The sequence below is a fragment of the Lepidochelys kempii genome, chromosome 5 (genome assembly GCF_965140265.1).
Source record: "Lepidochelys kempii isolate rLepKem1 chromosome 5, rLepKem1.hap2, whole genome shotgun sequence".
NCBI classification, from domain to species: domain Eukaryota; kingdom Metazoa; phylum Chordata; order Testudines; family Cheloniidae; genus Lepidochelys; species Lepidochelys kempii.
In genome coordinates this window covers 14,379,662-14,398,266 of record NC_133260.1, presented here as the reverse complement: position 1 = coordinate 14,398,266, position 18,605 = coordinate 14,379,662, and the positions used below count along the sequence as shown (strand labels likewise).

Sequence of the window (18,605 nt, the reverse complement as noted above, 5' to 3'; positions counted from 1 at the left end):
TACTTTAAAGGTGATGGGGTCTGAATGAGCTGTTCCCACTCAAGAAAGAGATCTTGAAGTCGTTGTGGATAGTTCTGTGGGAACACCTTCTCAGTGAGAAGCAGCCACATCTTGAATACTGCATACAGTTCTAGTCGCCCCATCTCAAAAGATATATTAGCATTAGAAAAGGTACACAAAGGAAACGACGACGGGGGTGGGGGGAAGATATGGTAGAAGTCTATAAAATCATTAATGGTGTGGAGAAAGTGAATAGGGAAGTGTGTTATGTGAGGGAGTAAATAACGAGAACTAGGGCTTATCCAATGAAATTAATAGGCAGCAGGTTTAAACCAAACAAAGAAGTACTTCTTCACCCAACTCAGAGCCAACCTGTTGAACTCATTTGCTAGGGGATGTTGTGAAGGTCAAAAGTATAACTAACTGGGTTCAAAAAAGAATTGGACCTATCCTCCATGGACTTACCCATCAATGGTTATTAGCCAAGATGGTCCGAGGATGTAACCCCATGCTCTGGATGTTCCTAAACCTCTGACTGCCAAACAGTAGGACTGGGCTGCATGACCTGTCAAGGTTGCATGTATTTTTCTAAAGTTACAGCACGTGCAGAACTTCAGGTTTCAAACTGTCTAGTAATGAGGGTCTTCAATACCAACCTTCAGCTTTCTGTTTTGGGCCGCTTTGGTGCTAGTAGGAGATCTGTGTTCTGAGGCAAAGACCGTATACAGAAAATTTGAATGACGAAGGTTGAAGGTTAGCAACTGAGAACAGGAGGGATGGATTAGATTAGAAACAGTTATTGACCTTAACCATAGCTGTTGGCTCAACTGTAATGAATGCATCAGAGGTGGGAAGAGTCCACTTTCACAGTGGATTGTGTTATGGAGTTACCTTAATATAAATAGAACAGGAGTACTTGTGGCACCCAGAGACTACCAAATTTATTAGAGCATAAGCTTTCATGGCTACAGCCTACTTCATCGGATGCATAGAATGGAACATATAGTAAGAACGAACACACACACACACACAGGAAGTTGCCATGCAAACTGTCAGAGGTGAGCTAATTAAGATGGGCTATTATCAGCAAGAGAGAAACTTTTGTAATGATGATCAAGATGGCCCATTTAGACAGTTGACAAGAAGGTGTGAGGATATTTAACTTTAGGGAAATAGATTCAATATGTGTAATGACCCGGCCACTCCCAGTCTCTCTTCAAACCCAAGCTAATGGTATCTAGTTTGCATATTATTTCAAGCTCAGCAGTTTCTCATTGGAGTCTGGTTTTTGAAGCTTTCTGTTGCAGAATTGCCACCCTTAAATCTTTTACTGAGTGGCCAGAGAGGTTGAAGTGTTCTCCTACTGGTTTTTGAATGTTATGATTCCTGATGTCAGATTTGTGTCCATTTATTCTCTTGCGTAGAGACGTGGTCAGGATTGGCCAATGTACATGGCAGAGGGGCATTGCTGGCACATGATGGCATATATCACATTGGTAGATGTGCAGGTGAATGAGCCCCAGATGACATGGCTAATATGATTAGGTCCTATGATGGTGTCACCCGAATAAATCTATGGACATCGGGCTTTGTTGCAAGGATAGGTTCCTGGGTTAGTTTTTTGTTGTGTGGTTGCTGGAGAGTATTTGCTTCGGGTTGGGGGGCTGTCTGTAAGTGAGGACTGGTCTGTCTCCCAAGATCTGAGAGAGTGAGGGATCATTTTTGAGGATAGGTTATAAATCTTTGATGCACTGGAGAGGTTTTAGTTGGGGGCTGAAGGTGACCTGTGTGTGTGTGTGTATTTTATATATATAATTTTCTTAATATGTTCCATTCTATGCATCCGATGAAGTGGGCTGTAGCCCATGAAAGCTTATGCTCTAATCAATTTGTTAGTCTTGAAGGTGCCACAAGTACTCCTGTTCCTTTTGCGGATACAGACTAACACAGCTGCTACTCTGAAACCTGAACATAAATGTGGCTAGTAATCATATATAATGATAGTACAGTTCAGAAAATAGTTACATTGGGCACTTTATTGTGTGGAAACAAAACGTTCATTTCTGGTATCTACAGCTGTGATCCCATAGAATATGTGAGAAATTTCCACAATACATGCTAGTTTTTTTGACTTCATTGTAAATTTTGTCTGGTATCTGTGAAAGTTGAATTTCCTGTATGACTTAGTCTTGTTCAATTCCTTTGGTCCCCCAAGTGCAATCTTGGATTAGTGCAGGACTTTAACATTTTTTGCAATACTTATTCTAAAAGTAGAAATTCAGAGTTTAGGGCTTTTTACTACTCATTTAATTACAATATTAACCATCTCTCAATTACCATGGTAATACATCTATTTTAATAGCAATCAAGTGCCCTCCAGCCATTTAAGATTCAGTGAAGATATTTAAATCTTTTCCCTTTAGTTTGTAAACCTTAAAAAGGGGGAAAGGCCTCAATAGGTGCCTTGACAGCAAAAGGCTTGCCTGGCTCAGAGATTTTGTATATAAAATGGCTGCCTGAAGTGCAGTGAGTTAATGCCTTCATAGCAGTTGAGAAAATACATATTTTTGGGGGCAGAGGAAGCCAACCATAGTCTCTTGTGGCTTTTTTAAACTCTTGACACACACTCAAATTAGACCCCACTTCTAGTATCAAAAATCCTCTTGAATTTTTTATGTAATTAGTAGGGCTGTCGATTAATCGCAGTGAACTCAGGCGATTAACTAAATTAATTGCACTTTCAATTGCACTGTGAAACAATAGAATACCAATTGAAATTTATTACATTTTTGGATGTTCTACATTTTCAAATATGTTGATTTCAATTACAATACAGAATACAAAGTGTGTAGTGCTCACTTTATATTATTTTTATAATAAATATTTGCACTGTAAAAATGTTAGTAGTATTTTTTAATTCACCTCCTACAAGTACTGCAGTGCAGTCTTTATCATGAAAGTGCAACTTACAAATGTAAATTTTTGTTTGTTTGTTACGTAACTGCACTCAAAACAATGTAAAACTTGAGAGCCTACAAGTCTACTCAGTCCTACTTCTTCAGCCAATTGCTGAGACAAATAAGTTTGTTTACATTTATGGGACATAATGCTGCCCGCTTATTTACAATGTCACCTGAAAGTGAGAACAGGCATTCGCATGGCTCTTCTGTAGCCAGCATTGCAAGGTATTTACATGCCAGATATGCTAAACGTTCGTATGCCCCTTCATGCTTTCACCACCATTCCAGAGGACGTGCTTCTATGCTGCTGACGCTCGTAAAAAAATAATGCATTAATTAAATTTGTTGTTGAATTCCTTGGGGGGAGAATTGTATGTCTCCTGCTCTTTTACCCACATTCTGCCATATATTTCATGTTATAGCAGTCTTGGATGATGACCCAGCATGTGGTGTTCATTTTAAGAACACTTTCACTACAGATTTGACAAAACACAAAGAAGGTGCCAATGTGAGATTTCTAAAGATAGCTACAGCACTCAACCCAAGATTTAAGAATCTGAAATGCCTTCCAAAATCTGAGAGGGATGAGATGTATACCATGTTTTCAGAAGTCTTAGAAGAGCAACACTCCAATGGAGAAACTACAGAACTGAACCACCAAAAAAGAAAATCAACCTTCTGCTGGTGGCATCTGATTCAGATGATGAATATGCATCAGTCCTCACTGCTTTGGATCGCTATCGAGCAGAACCCATCATCGGCATGGACGCATGTCCACTGGAAGGGTGGTTGAAGCATGAAGGTGACGTAAACAGGAAGCGGGCAGCATTATTTCCTGCAAATGTAAACAAACTTGTTTGAGCAATTGGCTGAAGTAGGACTGAATGGACTTGTAGGCTCTCAAGTTTTACATTGTTTTATTTTTGAGTGCAGTGTTATATTTGTACATAATTCTCTAAATTTGTAAGTTCAACTTTCATATTAAAGAGATTGCACTACATTATTTGTATTAGGTGAATTGAAAAACGCTATTTTACTGTGCAAATATTTGTAATAAAAAATAGTGATATATAAAATACTGTACACTTTGTATTTTGTAATTGAAATAAATATATTTGAAAATGTAGAAAACATCCAAAAACATTTAAATAAAAGGTATTCTATTTAACAGTGCAATTTTTTTTAATCGCTTGAGTCCTAATAATTAGTTAAAATTTAAGATTGAAATTTTCTTAAAAAAAACTAAAGAAGGTGATGAGCATAAGAACTTTTGTGGTGCTTTGAAAACAAGTTGGAATTGCCTAGAATCAGAGAAGGGAACTGGCATGGATGGGATCATTGTCAATTGGAAGGTATAGCTAGTGAGTGACATAAGCTTTCCCTGGATGTTGAAGAGGGAAATGGGTGGAAATGTGAACTGTTGTAGTGAGGGCTGGTTTTCTGTAATGTAGAAAATTCTAAAATGTGGGCAGGGTAACTGATTACATGGCTCTGTCCTACGTGAAGGTGGCTAGTTCATGGATTTTTTTTCAGTGTTGAATTCACCAAAGGGCTTCTCACTTTTAATTCTAGTAAATGTGAAAGCTGCTGATCAGTATTGCAAAATTCTGCAACTGGCTGAAATGCAAGTGTGCTACAAACAAGAATTGTGTGTATATATAACTTCATATGCATTTATGTACTGAACACTTGACAAATGTCTCTCTCTATTTTTTTACAAGATTACACCCAATTTTCACCTAGATAAGGCACAGATTTAGGGCTAGAAGGTATTGCAGATGCTGCTGTCACGAAGAACACTCACCAATACAAAGTCCTAACTCCCTGCTCAGATAGTGTATGGCACAGACTGTCTAGAATGAAAATCCTAAAAACTTAATCTTGTCAGCATTCAGTGAGCTAACGTATAGAATATTGACACAATTTGTTTGCTCTTGGCAGAAACACCACCACCAGGATATATCAGTGAAGATGGAGAAACAAGTGACCAGCAGTTGAACCAAAGCATGGATACAGGTAAAACCTATTAATCTCTTCACTATGTGTGCAGCGTTGGGATTTCTAGGTGTGATTTTCTAACACAATGGGGTGACTTCTTTCAACCATGGTTGTAATAATGTAAGCCTAACTATGGAAAGTGGGTAGAGGTTCATAATTTGCTACAGTGACCTGTTATATAAAATTGCTTTAAAAAATGTTAAAGGGTGAGGGGAACTGAATTAGTTTAAAAAGAAATGGTTTACTGATACCACTCAAGGACTGTGTTTGATTGAATGGTAAGAAGAATAGGGGACCAGAAAGCGATGAACCAAAATTGGTACTTCAAAAATTAGGCCTACTGTGGCAAAATAATGAGAGGATAAACCATTCTTCCCGTCATCCTTTTTGGGGCCTTTAAAAAGAAGCTTGAGGAAAAAAGAACTTTTACCATCCTCATGGCAGAAGGAAAAGGATTGTTGCTGTAACCAGACCTTAATACTCCAGTGAGGAAGCTTGACTATCATCACCTCATCAGAGGGGAACTCAGCTTGATACATGTTAGATCCTGCTGTCTTGCCTCCCTCATTTGTCCTTTTCCATACCCCCACTATCTTGCCACCTGTCCTACGTCTTCCTCTCTCTTGGCTTTTCACCTGATCGTAAAATCATCTGCGCTGCATGGCACCAGCATAGCGAGATGTGATGGCCCAACCAGCTCTGCTTGGCTGAAGGATCATTGAAGGAAAGGATCTAACCAGATTATGTTCTTGGCGAGCGAGGTGAGCTGGGGTCCAGAGGTGGCCAATCTACCAACCAAAAGCATCTGTCTGAATGACTAGCTGACTTATATCCTGAGAACATCAACAAAAGCTGTATTTCCCACCCATTTATATTATCCTATCTCCTGTCTATCTTGTGGCTGTTTTGTCAAAAGCAGGAAAGGGACTATCATTCCCAACTCAGAGTTGCACAACAGAACTAACCCTTTTCCCCCACTAAGGAGGACTGTTTGGCAGAATAAGAGACTATAACCACTGTTCATCCATTTAAAAAAAAACAAACAAAAAAAACTGTTAAACTTTGGACCGTTTCAGGGTCCTGCTAACACGTTTGGCTCTTCGGGCCCTTTATTCCATCTAAATTAACAAAACACCTTTTCACTACAAATCATGGTGGCATTCCCCTGGTATATACAAGCATATTGTTCCAATCTCTTCTGAAATTTCAATACCAATTTAGTATGAACAATAACTATATGGAAATGACGTTTTACGAAAGAGCATAAGACTATCCCAGGTAGTTTCAAGGATGAATCATACTGGGGCATTCTTGCAAATATCCAGACTATCCTGAAAAGAGCATCTTGTAGATAAGTTTATATTAGCCAAAGAAGTTGACACATCCTGCTTTTGTTTCCAGACGTCTAGGGGGCTGCTTGATCTGATCTGCTTAATGAAATAGTATGACCATTTTGAAAACGTTATTCTATATAACTTTTTTCCTGTTGTACTCATCACCATAGAATCATAGTCTATCAGGGCTGGAAGGGACCTCAGGAGGTCATCTAGTCCAACCCCCTACAACAACTCAGTTCCTATTCCTGTCACACATCACCTCCATATTGGTGCACATAACAAGATTGATTCCGCACATGGACTTAAAAAAATTAGAGGGAACCCTGGTCAGCACTGTTACCTCTGGATGAGAAGCTCCTGCTGACACTGGGTACAGATAGTCTATCTTGGCAGTCTGTATTTAATGTTGGCAGTCTTTCCACTTAAATTGGACTCAACTATGCTAGCTTAGCTAAGGGCTGCAGTGCCTCACCAGGAAAGCGCGATGCCTTAGTTAGGAAGGCTAACTTGCTAGAAGCAACCTTGTGTTTTGTCTTTGCTTCTTTCCCCTGTATTTCTTCTCCAGTCAATAGCAGGCTGTGCAGGAGAGTTCATGTTTCTTTTCTCAGACTTTCTTCATCCTTCCGTAAAGAATAGTCTTTTAAAAATATTATTCAAGCTGTGTCATTTCCAGTGACATGCCCGGCCTCCAGTGAGAGTTTGGATCTCAAAGCTTCATGAAACCTCTGTATTTGTCACATCTACCTTCTCTTCTAGCTGCCCTCACTGGAAGTCAAGCAAGAAGCCACTGGTTTCTACAGTTGATAAAAATAAACAAAATATGCATGAGGATATAAGATATAATCACATGCGGTGAATGTAATGTGAGTTCCTGCCAAGTACTTAAGATTTCAGCATTAAAAGTGTTTAATACAGTAGATCCTCAGTTATGAACATCTGAGTTACGAACTGATCAGTCAACCACACACCTCCTTTGGAACTGGAAGTACGCAATCAGGCAGCAGAGACCCAAAAAAAAAGCAAATACAGTACAATACTGTGTAAAGCATAAACTACTAAAAAAAAGGGGGAAAGGTTTAAAAAATTTTTTTTGACAAGGTAAAGAAACTGTTTCTGTACTTGTTTCATTTAAATTAAGATCATTAAAAGCAGCATTTTTCTTCTGCATAGTAAAGTGTCAAAGCTATATTACGTCAATGTTCAGTTGTAAACTTTGGGAAGAACAACCATAATGTTTTGTTCAGAGTTATGAACATTTGAGTTATGAACAACCTCTAATCCCAAGGCCTTCATAACTCTAAGGTTCTACTGTACTAACAAAAAGCAAAAGTAGCTTCTAAAATATGTATACAGTTGGGCAATTATGTGTGTTGATATTTTAAACTAAGGATAAGCCACTTCATTTTAATCTGGAAAACTGGTTGCAAGATGTCAGACGTGTTTGTAGTTCATTACAAAGAATAATATCCTAATATAATGTTAGCATATGGAGAAGCATGGTCTTCTATAATCTAAATGAAACACTCAGAAATTATCTAAAATATTCTGAATTATTCCTCCAGGATCTCCAGCAGAGCTATCTCCTAGTACTCTCTCCCCAGTTAATCATAGCCTGGGTAAGCTGGAAATACTTCACTTTTAACTGTTCCCTAAATTGTGTGCTTCGTATATGTATCATCATAAATCTTTCTCCTATTTTTGGGTGCTGATTATTCACAGAAGGGTGGAATCTGTATTAGAAGGAAGCAGTGTAATGGTTAGCTCTCATTAATGGTATCTTCACTAAAACTCTGGTTTAATTGCAAAGATGTTAAATGCAAATAAGTGTGGTACTTTTTTTTTCTTGTAACTGTTGGGACCTTAGCAAAGGGAGAGTAGAATGGCTGAGGGTATGCAAGAATGATGGGAACAGGAAGGGGATTTTACTTGTAAGAATAAGGGCTTGTCTATACTACCTGCCAGATCGGCGGGCAGCGATCAATCCAGCAGGGGTCTATTTATCGTGTCTAGTATAGACGCAATAAATAGACTGCTGAGCACTCTCCCGTTGACTCTGGTACTCCACCAGAATGAGGAGTGCAAGTGGAGTCAACGGGAGAGCGTCAGCTGTTGACTTACCGCAGTGAAGACACTGTGGTAAGTAGATCTAAGTACGTCGACTTCAGCTACGCCATTCACGTAGCTGAAGTTGTGTATCATAGATCAACCCCGCGCGGCCACAAGGGAACAGCTGCTTCCCTCCACCGCTTCTTGCTGAGGTCTTCAGCTGTCTGCTGCATAGGTAATAGGAAGAACTGCAAAGGATCACAGACTCGCTTGGCTTGGCCAGGCGTGGGGAGGGGCATGTGGCAGGAAAATCAAGAGAAGCTGTGTTGGGAAGAACAACCTCTGAAGGGTGAAAATGGGAAAAATAACTCTGGGGGATGACTTGGAAGGTACAAGGGAAGAGATTTGGGTGGTGAGGAAGAGGCTAGAAGGGGGAAAACTAACAAGCAAACGGGACAGTGTAAAAAGGCAAGGGTTTCTCCCTAAGACCCCAATAGCCTTATCAGTGGCCCTGTGTTTTGGACATACAATTTAGAATTTTAAACCTAATACTCTACTGGATAAAATTGTACCCCACTCTTTATTTCCTCAGTTATAAACAGCAGTTGCTCAAATCTACTGAGTAAGTGGTGATCATGTGAGGGTGTTCCCTCATTTGAATAGAGGGTTTAGAGATGGGTGAGAATGACTAGGGACATGGAAAAACTAATCTAGAGAGATCGAAGGGACTGGGCTTGTTCTTGGAGACAAACACTCTCTACGTTATAAAAGTGTACAAAATAAAGATTTTTGTATGGAAGATACAAGGATAATAGAAGCTCCCAATGTATTATGAAAAAAGTTGAGGATATTAAATTTAAAAAGCAATAGTTTTAAAACCGATAAGGCATTACCCATTCATATGGATAACAGGAGTATCCCAGTGTTACAGTACATACCGGGGTGGGGAGGTGGTGGTGGTGAAGGGATATTAAAAACACTTGCTTCAGGACATAACCACAATAGTTAGAGGTTGACTTGAGAGGAAACTTTTCTTTGTAGTCAGGCTATCCCATAACTATTTCTGTAGCATTTGTTACTTGCCACTCAGTGACAGGATACTGGACTGGATAGACAATTGGTCCAGTATAACACTTTTTATGTTCCTTTGCAGAATATGGGCTGTGAGGAGGAAATTCTCTCTGCATGAGCTATGGAAAATGAAAACTTAGTTACTGATTGATTTTTATAGCTCAGAGCTAGTGCCAAGACAAATCAATTTGAATCAATAAATATATATTTTTAAACATCTGTTTCATTATCACAGGAATTCTCACTTTTTTTCTTTTTTTTCCAGACTTGCAGCCCGTCACTTACTCAGAGCCTGCATTTTGGTGTTCAATAGCATATTATGAACTGAATCAGAGAGTGGGAGAAACCTTCCATGCATCACAGCCTTCATTGACTGTAGATGGCTTTACAGATCCATCAAATTCAGAAAGATTTTGTCTAGGTTTGCTCTCCAACGTTAACAGAAATGCCACAGTGGAAATGACAAGGCGACACATAGGTATATTCTTAAATCTTGTAACTATCTCTAAGGGTAATGGCACTTAATTGAATAGATCTGGGTGGTTTTTGCAAAGTTCTGAGTGTGTTACAACTTAAATTGGATCAGCACAGGATTGGGAAAATATTAAATCAGCACAATAAAATAAACAAGCAATATTTAATAAAATACTAGCAGTACCAAATTGTGTTGTTTTCTTGCCTACCTTTGGAATGTAAAATGACAATTTACAACTTCCAGATAAAGCTGAAACTAGTCTTAACTGTGCTAATTTGACATTGTAAAAAAAATTCACCAAACAGTTACTGAAGTTTGCAGCATACCATCTTGACTCTGGCCTTTCAGTAGAGCTGTTGGAGGTGGGGGAGAGGCAGAAGTAGACTTCTATTTTGCTGGATTTCAATGTGGATTTTTTGTGAAATCTTTCACATTAAATCAGAACTTTCAAAAAGCAATTGTGGTTTAAAAGTCAGTTCTTTGAAAACTTTAGATTTTTGGCAACTTCCAACATACAATTTAACTGCTCAAGCAAAACTGTCAATAGAAAAAATCCAATTGGGAACCCCTAGAACAATAAGCAAACATTTTTTTTGAAAATGGAATTAAAAAAAAAAAATCACTTCATAGTGCACCTCCTTGCTGAATGAGCTATTAGAAATAGTTTGCTATTAGAAATATCTCGTATCTTTTTTAATACAAAAAGAACTAATTCAGATCAGGTATTTTTCTAGACAGGAGAGCTAGTTCATATTAAGGATGAGCAGGAAGAGGCTGTCTTTTCATAAGTGCCAAATGAAGTCCTCTGGTGCCTTTGTCTAAGGAGTAAGCACACACTGGGGTAGGGGTGGGGCAGGAGTCTATGCGGTGTGAGGAAGGCTTTGGAGGTGAGAGGAAGTAGCTGACTATCCATGAGCCTTGTTCTTCTTAACCTGCCACACTAGTATTTATACGAAAACGAACAAGATTTAATAAGAAAGTTAATCTACTTGTTTTTATTGCAAGTATTGCTTCGACAGAGGGTATGTGCGGAATCAACATTGCCTTCAAACTTTGATTCTGATTAGTACTTTGAGACGAAGCAAACGGAAGGAAGAAAGAATTTCTTGTCAAGAACAGACTTTGTTCTCATTCAAGAACAAAACATTCTAGGGTTGTGGGAGGAGGAATTCTTCTGAGCAACATCCTGCTCTCCCTACAGGTGTCAGCTGGCAATATGGCCATATTGCCAGCTTAACTGATTCACCTTGCAGTTCTGAGAGGGGGGAAAAAAAAAAAGTTGGCCCTCAGTGAAATAAAGCAGTCTTCTAATATGTCAACCAGTTCAGATCATATCATAAGTGAAGCTTCTACTAATCTTGTTTCAGGAAGGGGAGTGCGTCTGTATTACATTGGTGGGGAAGTTTTTGCTGAGTGCCTAAGTGATAGCGCAATCTTTGTTCAGAGCCCCAATTGTAATCAAAGATATGGCTGGCATCCTGCAACGGTATGCAAAATTCCACCAGGTAAGAGCACAAGTACAAGGCATACTAATCAAGAAATTGAGTACATTTAAATGCATTGTCTTCCTATTAACTTCTAGAAGTTGGCTCTTCACATTGCCCTCATAGGAAAGCCTGCAAGTATACATAGGCTGTAGTTTTCTAAACTTTTTTCTCTTCATAGGATGCAACCTGAAGATCTTTAATAACCAGGAATTTGCTGCTCTTCTGGCTCAATCTGTAAATCAAGGTTTTGAAGCAGTGTATCAGCTAACTAGAATGTGTACCATAAGAATGAGTTTTGTTAAAGGATGGGGGGCTGAATACAGGTATGAAACATTCATTTTTACTTTTACATTTACTCTAATCAATTTTCTCCCCTTCCTCCTGTCCCACTCATGCCCCAGCTTGAAAGGCAGACAATTAGACTGCCACCAGCTTTAAAAATACACTGTCAGCAAATAAAACAAGAGAATGCAATTGTGTTTCCATGGGAGTGAGTGTGTTCTAAAACCCTTATGGATCAATATGTTAATTTGTCTCACATTCCAGGAAACTAGCTATTCTGCTAAAAGTGTGGTGGTCTAGATATTAGAGTTAACTTTTTACGTCTGATCTTACTTGCTCTCCACCATCTAGTGGCTTTGACGTTTGTGCTGTGATTACTTGCCTTTTGTAAGATCTACATAAAACCATTGTGTCTCAGTGCTGCTCCATATGGAGTGTAATGAGCTGCTTAAGATGTGATGTTGGTTTCAAATGATGGTAACCAAGGAATAAATTTGGAATGACTCTTTCAATAAGTGTATTATAAACAATAAAACAGCTAGAGAATGCACGTTTGGGAGGTGGGTAAGAGTTTGGAACTCATTGTGGAAAACTTAACTATGCCAGGAATACGATAAGTTTGATTGTATTTGTGTAGTAAAACTGCTAAGAACAGTTTTACGAATGGAAAAAGTTCCTTTTTATTCATTGTTGAATTTATTCCAGTTATGCTCTCTAATAGGACTATTTAAATCTATAGAGGAAAGGGTTCTTTATAAAATACAATATGAGAATTCAGGAGGAACAGCATCTGACTTATGAGTTGAGAAGCTATACAGAAAAATTTGGATTACTTTGTCCCTGGGGAGAGAGGTGTATGACTAATCCCCCCCCCCCCCCCCCCCATGTCTGAAGTTTTTTCCACAGAAAGAATAGGGACTTGATATATGAAACATCTCTACAACGTGTAATTACTGGAAAATGGAATTATTTCAGGCTTTGAAGGTGTATATTTAATGCTGTGTAGGTTCTACTGATGCTTTGTCACCATTTGGGTTTAAAAATGGATCCATCCCAAGTTTCAGGTCGGGATCTGAGATAAAATGAGGACTTTGAGTCATGGAATAAACGGGAAGTGCTCTGTTAGCAAGAGGTAAACTAGAGGGAAAACTGGCCCAAGCTTTGAGCTAGGGGAGTTGGCTCAAAGGGATTGTGTGTACACTTAAGAAAAATTAAATACAACATTAAAATCATATATCAGTATAGCTAAATGAAATTAAAAATAGTGTTCAAACTACAGAGCGCCAAAACTTGAAGCGCGCAGAGCTTCATAAAGAGAGAAGGGAGGGCAGAAGATTGCAGTGGTAAGGGTAGTGTGTGTGTGTAATTTTAGATGGCTAATAAATGTTGGGTCTGCAAGATCCAGTGGAACTATTGGTAGAGTGGCTAAGTAACTATTCCTTACTGAAAAGGAAAGGATGATCTAGTTTCTCTGCATCTGTATGTTTGACAGAGAATGTTAAATTCTTGATGTCTTGTGGATAATAAACAGGATGAAGTGGAAGATTCTGAGATTATTGAAATACTTCTAGGCAAGATAACTGGCTAATCCATGTTGTCTAGTAGAAAATTTAAGCCATTGTCAGTTTTTTATGGGCTAGTTAACAAAGGTGAGTTAGGACTATTTGTAGGTAAAAGTAAAAACAGAATTGTATGTAAATGATTGGTCTTGGAGAAGTCTCTTGGGGTTGTCTGTAATACTTAAATTATGAAACTTGTAGATGACACTAAAATGGTGTGGTTAAGGCAGGAGGATATTTACAGCTATACAGGATAATCTTGATTCAGGTGAGTGGTCTGAGGTGCCTAAATGTAAGATGATGAAATTAAGTAGAATTTATCAGCCTTGTGAAATGTCCAAAATTACATCCCTGGGAAAGTCAAGGTAAGCAAGGATGAATCCGTGCCTAATCTAAGTACAAAAGCTTGCATTAACGCATTTCCGTCTGGTAGTAGGTCTGGTTGTTTTGGTAGACGAAATGTTTGTTCTTTGCTTCACATGATGGTTTGTATGTGTTGCATGAATCCAGAGACGCAGTTATCGGGCCCAGGTTAGAACACATGAACTTGCTGTCCAATTTTAGTACCTTTTTATTTGAAGAAAGGTAGTCCAGTTGGGGAGATATAGTAATGGGCTACATGGAACTTCTGTTCTGTTTTAAAGAGGACTTGGGACTAAATGGATTGTATTTCCTTGAGATGAGAGAGGAGATTTTTATGCCAGGAACATTTTGTTCTGGCGTAAGTATTATATTATCAAGATGGCAAAGTAGTCCAGAATACACTCTGATAGAGGGTGGACACTGCCTCATTTCTTCTACAGAATGTAAAATCACAATAAATACCACCTCGTTCTCTTGGGATGCTGGTCTAATAACTTTTTTCTGCTTTTACACTTCCTCTTATTTATACAAATAAAGATTGTTGTAAACTGGTGGTTGTGGTCCTAGTGACAAAAGTAGAAAGCATCAGGATTGCTTGCTTAACTGCTGGCTCTGTTGCATTATGCCACCTCATTTTGTGTGTAAGGTAGCTATAAATACCAAGAAAAAAAAATCTATAAAACTACTTAGCAACAGTGGACCTAATCCTGCAGTCCTAGGTCAGGAAAACTCTCTTGGATTTCACTGAGAGTCTGGCCCCCCACCCATTCAAGGCCTGATCTCCTACAGACCTGTAAAGTGAAATAACTGCTTCTCTCACGTATAGTACATCCAGTACTTTCATACCAACTTTTTCTCTTAAAGTACTTGAGAGAATCGCTTTTGAATAGCAAGTCTGTAAAATAGGAGTGTTGGGGGTTGAAATTATTACTTCAAAAATTTAATGAAGCCTCAGCAACAATGTGGCTTTTTTACAGAGTGCCATACATAAAAAGCTTGCCAGGTGGAAAAATATAGTTATATAATAGACGAGGGTAATGTGTAAAATTTTGAAGTTGTTTGAGGAAATTACAATACACTACAGAGAAGTTACAGGAAATCAGCAGAGGAGATGTTAGGTTAAGTGTTATCGTACAGAAACACCAATGTAACCACACGCTCAGTTATGATGCACTTGTTTCTGACAAAATCTAGCACAGCTTCCTTAAATTTTTCTCTGCAGCAATTTTTATAATCAACAGATCTGACTTTCTTTTGGTTACAGTGTTACTACTACTCAGCTGTATTGGCTCTGTTGTTCAATTCCTTGTGCATAAATAATAAAATAGTTTGTCAAGTTCCAGTCAACTACCTGTGCAACCCCTTTGAAGGCAAGGGGCTTACTTAAGCTTTTTTCTGTTTACTTAATGTCACCTGCAGGACTTTTTAATCTTAGTGAGCCTGAGAAGTTAAATATCAGCTTTACTCAAATGTGGGTATCAGGTTGAGTTTGTAGGGTGGACAGTCTGGTTTTAAAAATAAATATATAACTAAAGGTGATCTCCTTTTAATGTGACAGTTGGAGCAAAAACCACAAAGGCAGTTTAATCTTGGTGCATGTGGAGATTAATACGAACCCCTAAGGTACAGGTGTATCTTGTACATATTTGGAAAGACTCTGTCTGCAAAAAGTTTCATTCCTGTAGTGCTTGAGTCTTCTCTTTTTTTATATATAGTTTTATTTATTTTTTAATCACACCCCTATTGGCTTCCAAAGTCTCTTGGTAACTTCTCTTCTCTTTCTTCTCTAGACGGCAAACAGTAACAAGCACTCCTTGCTGGATTGAACTGCATCTGAATGGACCTCTACAATGGTTGGACAAAGTATTGACTCAGATGGGCTCTCCTTCAGTACGCTGCTCCAGCATGTCGTAAAACACCTTCCTCTGTTACCAGTGGGCTAAATATCAAGTCCAGTCAACAGACTTAATATAACAGCTCGTCTGTCTTAGTATTGGTGTGTGGTTCCCATGAACTATTTACTATTCAAAAAGGTTTAAAAACAACAACAAAAAACAAAAAAACAGCACTTGAGGTCTCATCAATTAAAGCACCTTGTGGATTTTGTTTCCTGTACTCTGATACTAGATGAAAATTTCATGTATAGAAACACCACCTGAAGGAGGAAGGGACAGTTCTAAAGACTCTTAATGGTGTTTTTTAATTGGGTGTATAATTGAGTGTCCTAAAGGTTTATCAATAACATGAATAGTTGCATATATGTACATCTAATGTATCGATCTCCAATATCCCAGTATTGTGCTGTTCTACATTTTTAGTACCCATAAACAGATGTGTGCTCTTTTTAATTTTGGGCATACTTCTGATAAAATTCCAAGTTCTCTCTAATCCTATATTCTTTTTATATTTTTTATATATGCAGGTTTTAAAGATGTCCTTTAAAAAAAAGGGGGGGGGGGCGGGGGAGGCCAACTTTCCTTGTAGAAAAAAAGCTTAACTTTTTGCTGCCTTCTTAAAAATCCCTCCTTTGGAAGGGAAAGAAATGCCTGAATTTCATCTCTGAAATCGTAAACACTTTGTATACTTAATGGGGCCCAAAATGAATTTATATTGTAAATTCTGAGTCTACCCTAGGAGCCTACTTTTCCCCCTCCCCATCCAAAGTAACGCATCTGTTGCCGGCAATAGATGCACTGACGCTGCCGGCACTGAGGCATTTGACTTTTTTTTGTACTTCAGATCGTTAAGAGCAAATACTTTCTTTCATGAAATGAAAATTTATAGTAGCATTGAATAGGCTTATGGAAACGTACAAGCTATTGGCTTACCCCTTACACCTATATTTTAAATCTGTCACTTAAATTTTGAGTTTAATTTTTGAGCCCAAATACCTTTAAACAGCTTCCCCCAGGGATAAACTAGACTTTTTTCCATGTAGGTTTTAAATAGATGCAGCTTTTTAATATATTTAGTGATGGAATGTAAACTCCTTGATCTGAGTGGTGTTGTATGGCTTAGTGACAGACCAGATCATACGCATTCATTATGAAATAACAAGCCTTGTAAAAGTAGGTGCTTCTGCAAAAGCTCTAGGATAGTGGTTGCTGAGGTATGACCAGCAGAGGAGGATTTTTAGGTTCTTCAATACAGTGCATGTTATTGTGAACCCTTGGACACTACATCTGCACCATACTAAAAATATTCTGAATTATATTCTACAAATAAGTCTGGGTTGGGGAAGGGTTGGGAAACTGTATAGAAGGGTTATTCTGACTTGAAAAATATACATCTTACTAACAATCTTGTGATCTAGCTGTCTGTCATTCTTTTGTTATTGTGGCAGTAGCAGGATTGCCTTTGTCCCTGTCTCCCCCCCCACATTGTTTCATTCATTACACTAGTACTGTACTTTGTAAGTACAGCTAGTGATTACTTAGCTTTGAGAACAAAATGTGGCCAGTGTTACAGCTTTTAATCAGTTGACTGAATTGAAGATAGTGATGGATATTTTTATGCCATAATGAATAGGGCATATAAGCAATACCAAAAATTAAGCCTTGAAAAAGTGGGCCAGGCAACTTTTAAAAATTGGAAATGCATTTACCAGTTTGTGGTAGTTTTACCAGTAGACTAATGTATTGGTAGAACTTGTGAACCTAAGAAATAAGCTTCATGCGTGTTGCATTTGCCTAATATGTGAATACACTAATAAAAGTTCTAATTCTCATGATGGTGGTTTTTATTAATGTTTGACAGCGGCCATATCCCACAACCACTTTACTTAGTGAATTATCTTATGGAAGAGAAGTCATTTCAGTCTCAGCATACACACTGGCCCAAGTTTGCTCTAATTCATTTTAGAGTTTTCTGCCTTACCTCCCCTTCTGGGAGAAAATAAAGTAATGCAGCATTCAAAATGAGTTCAAAAGCAAAATTACTGTCTTAAGTATTGTGTTAGGGGGAGAACTAGATTAAAGGAAACTAGAATTAATGGTAGGAAAATTCTCACGATGTGAGATTAGATAGATATGTATTAGACAGTTAAGGTAAATCTGAAGTAATATCTTCTTTGGACCAGCTGTCATACTTAATCATGTTTTATATTATCTGCTTAGAACTTCCAGAGTTCTTTTTAGCCTATATTTAACAATGAAAACTTTCCAAACTGTAAATAAAAGGGGAAGTCACTTTTTGTTGCAAATACAAATTGAATCATAAGTACTAGGTCAGATGTCTTTTTCCAGAACGGTAGCTAGAGAAGAGTGACTCTCTGGGTGAAAGACAAGATGTTTTTGCCAACACATAAATTGCACTTATGAGTAGTCTGAAACTTGGATAAGCTATGTGACCTGATGCTAAGGTCATATGCTGTGCGTTTGTTTTTTTTTCCTTCCAGCTTTGTTGACACAACTATTGCTCACTTAGTTTTGAACACTACAGTAACCCTGAATAGCCTTTTTTGGGGGGGCACATCCTCCCATCCAGTGTACAAGGAACCTACAAATACTTATCAGTGGACCTATGGAGCTGAAATGAAAGTTTAGACTTCCACATACTTACATGATTCCAGTAACTTCAAGAAAAACCTCAAATATCCTGAGACTCACAATTTAATTTGTAAGCACTGGCAAAACAGTGCCTCTGTTCCCCTCCCTTTGTATATGTTGTCTCTTTATACTGTAAACTCTTTTCAGCAGGGATTCTCTTGCTATAGCTTTCTATAGCACCTTGCTCAAAGGAGGGTCCCTAGTTCTTATCAGAACTTCTAGGGGTATGTCTACACAGCCCATGGCAAGCAAGCCTCCCAGCATGAGTTGACTGACTTGGGCTTGCATTTGTGCTCTAAAAATGCCTGTATAGACAGTGCTTTGAAGTTGCAGCTCAGGCTGCAGATTGGGCTTCAAAGCCTGAGCAGCAGCCCAAGCTGCAGCTTCAAAGCTTTGTCTACATTGGTATTTTCAAAGCACCAGCACACGCCCTGCAAGACCAAGTCTGTTGATCCAGGCTGGGAGGCTCACTGCTGCGGG

The 18,605-nt window shown here is 38.5% G+C and overlaps 1 protein-coding gene across 4 annotated transcripts in view; it reads left to right on the top strand.

Annotated features, from left to right (window-relative positions):
- The window catches only part of SMAD2 (SMAD family member 2), a 66,432-nt gene extending 48,666 nt beyond the window's left edge, over nucleotides 1–17,766 (top strand). For 2 of the 4 annotated variants that reach the window (XM_073343499.1, XM_073343496.1), the window contains 6 exons: nucleotides 4,902–4,976; nucleotides 7,858–7,911; nucleotides 9,678–9,890; nucleotides 11,255–11,392; nucleotides 11,553–11,697; nucleotides 15,369–17,766. In XM_073343499.1, the coding sequence (XP_073199600.1) occupies nucleotides 4,902–4,976; nucleotides 7,858–7,911; nucleotides 9,678–9,890; nucleotides 11,255–11,392; nucleotides 11,553–11,697; nucleotides 15,369–15,492 (749 nt within the window). In that variant the 3' untranslated portion in view covers nucleotides 15,493–17,766. The remainder of the gene's footprint in view (nucleotides 1–4,901; nucleotides 4,977–7,857; nucleotides 7,912–9,677; nucleotides 9,891–11,254; nucleotides 11,393–11,552; nucleotides 11,698–15,368) is intronic. The other 2 variants (XM_073343498.1, XM_073343497.1) reach the window with 1 other exon arrangement.
- The last annotated feature ends 839 nt before the right edge of the window (nucleotides 17,767–18,605 follow it).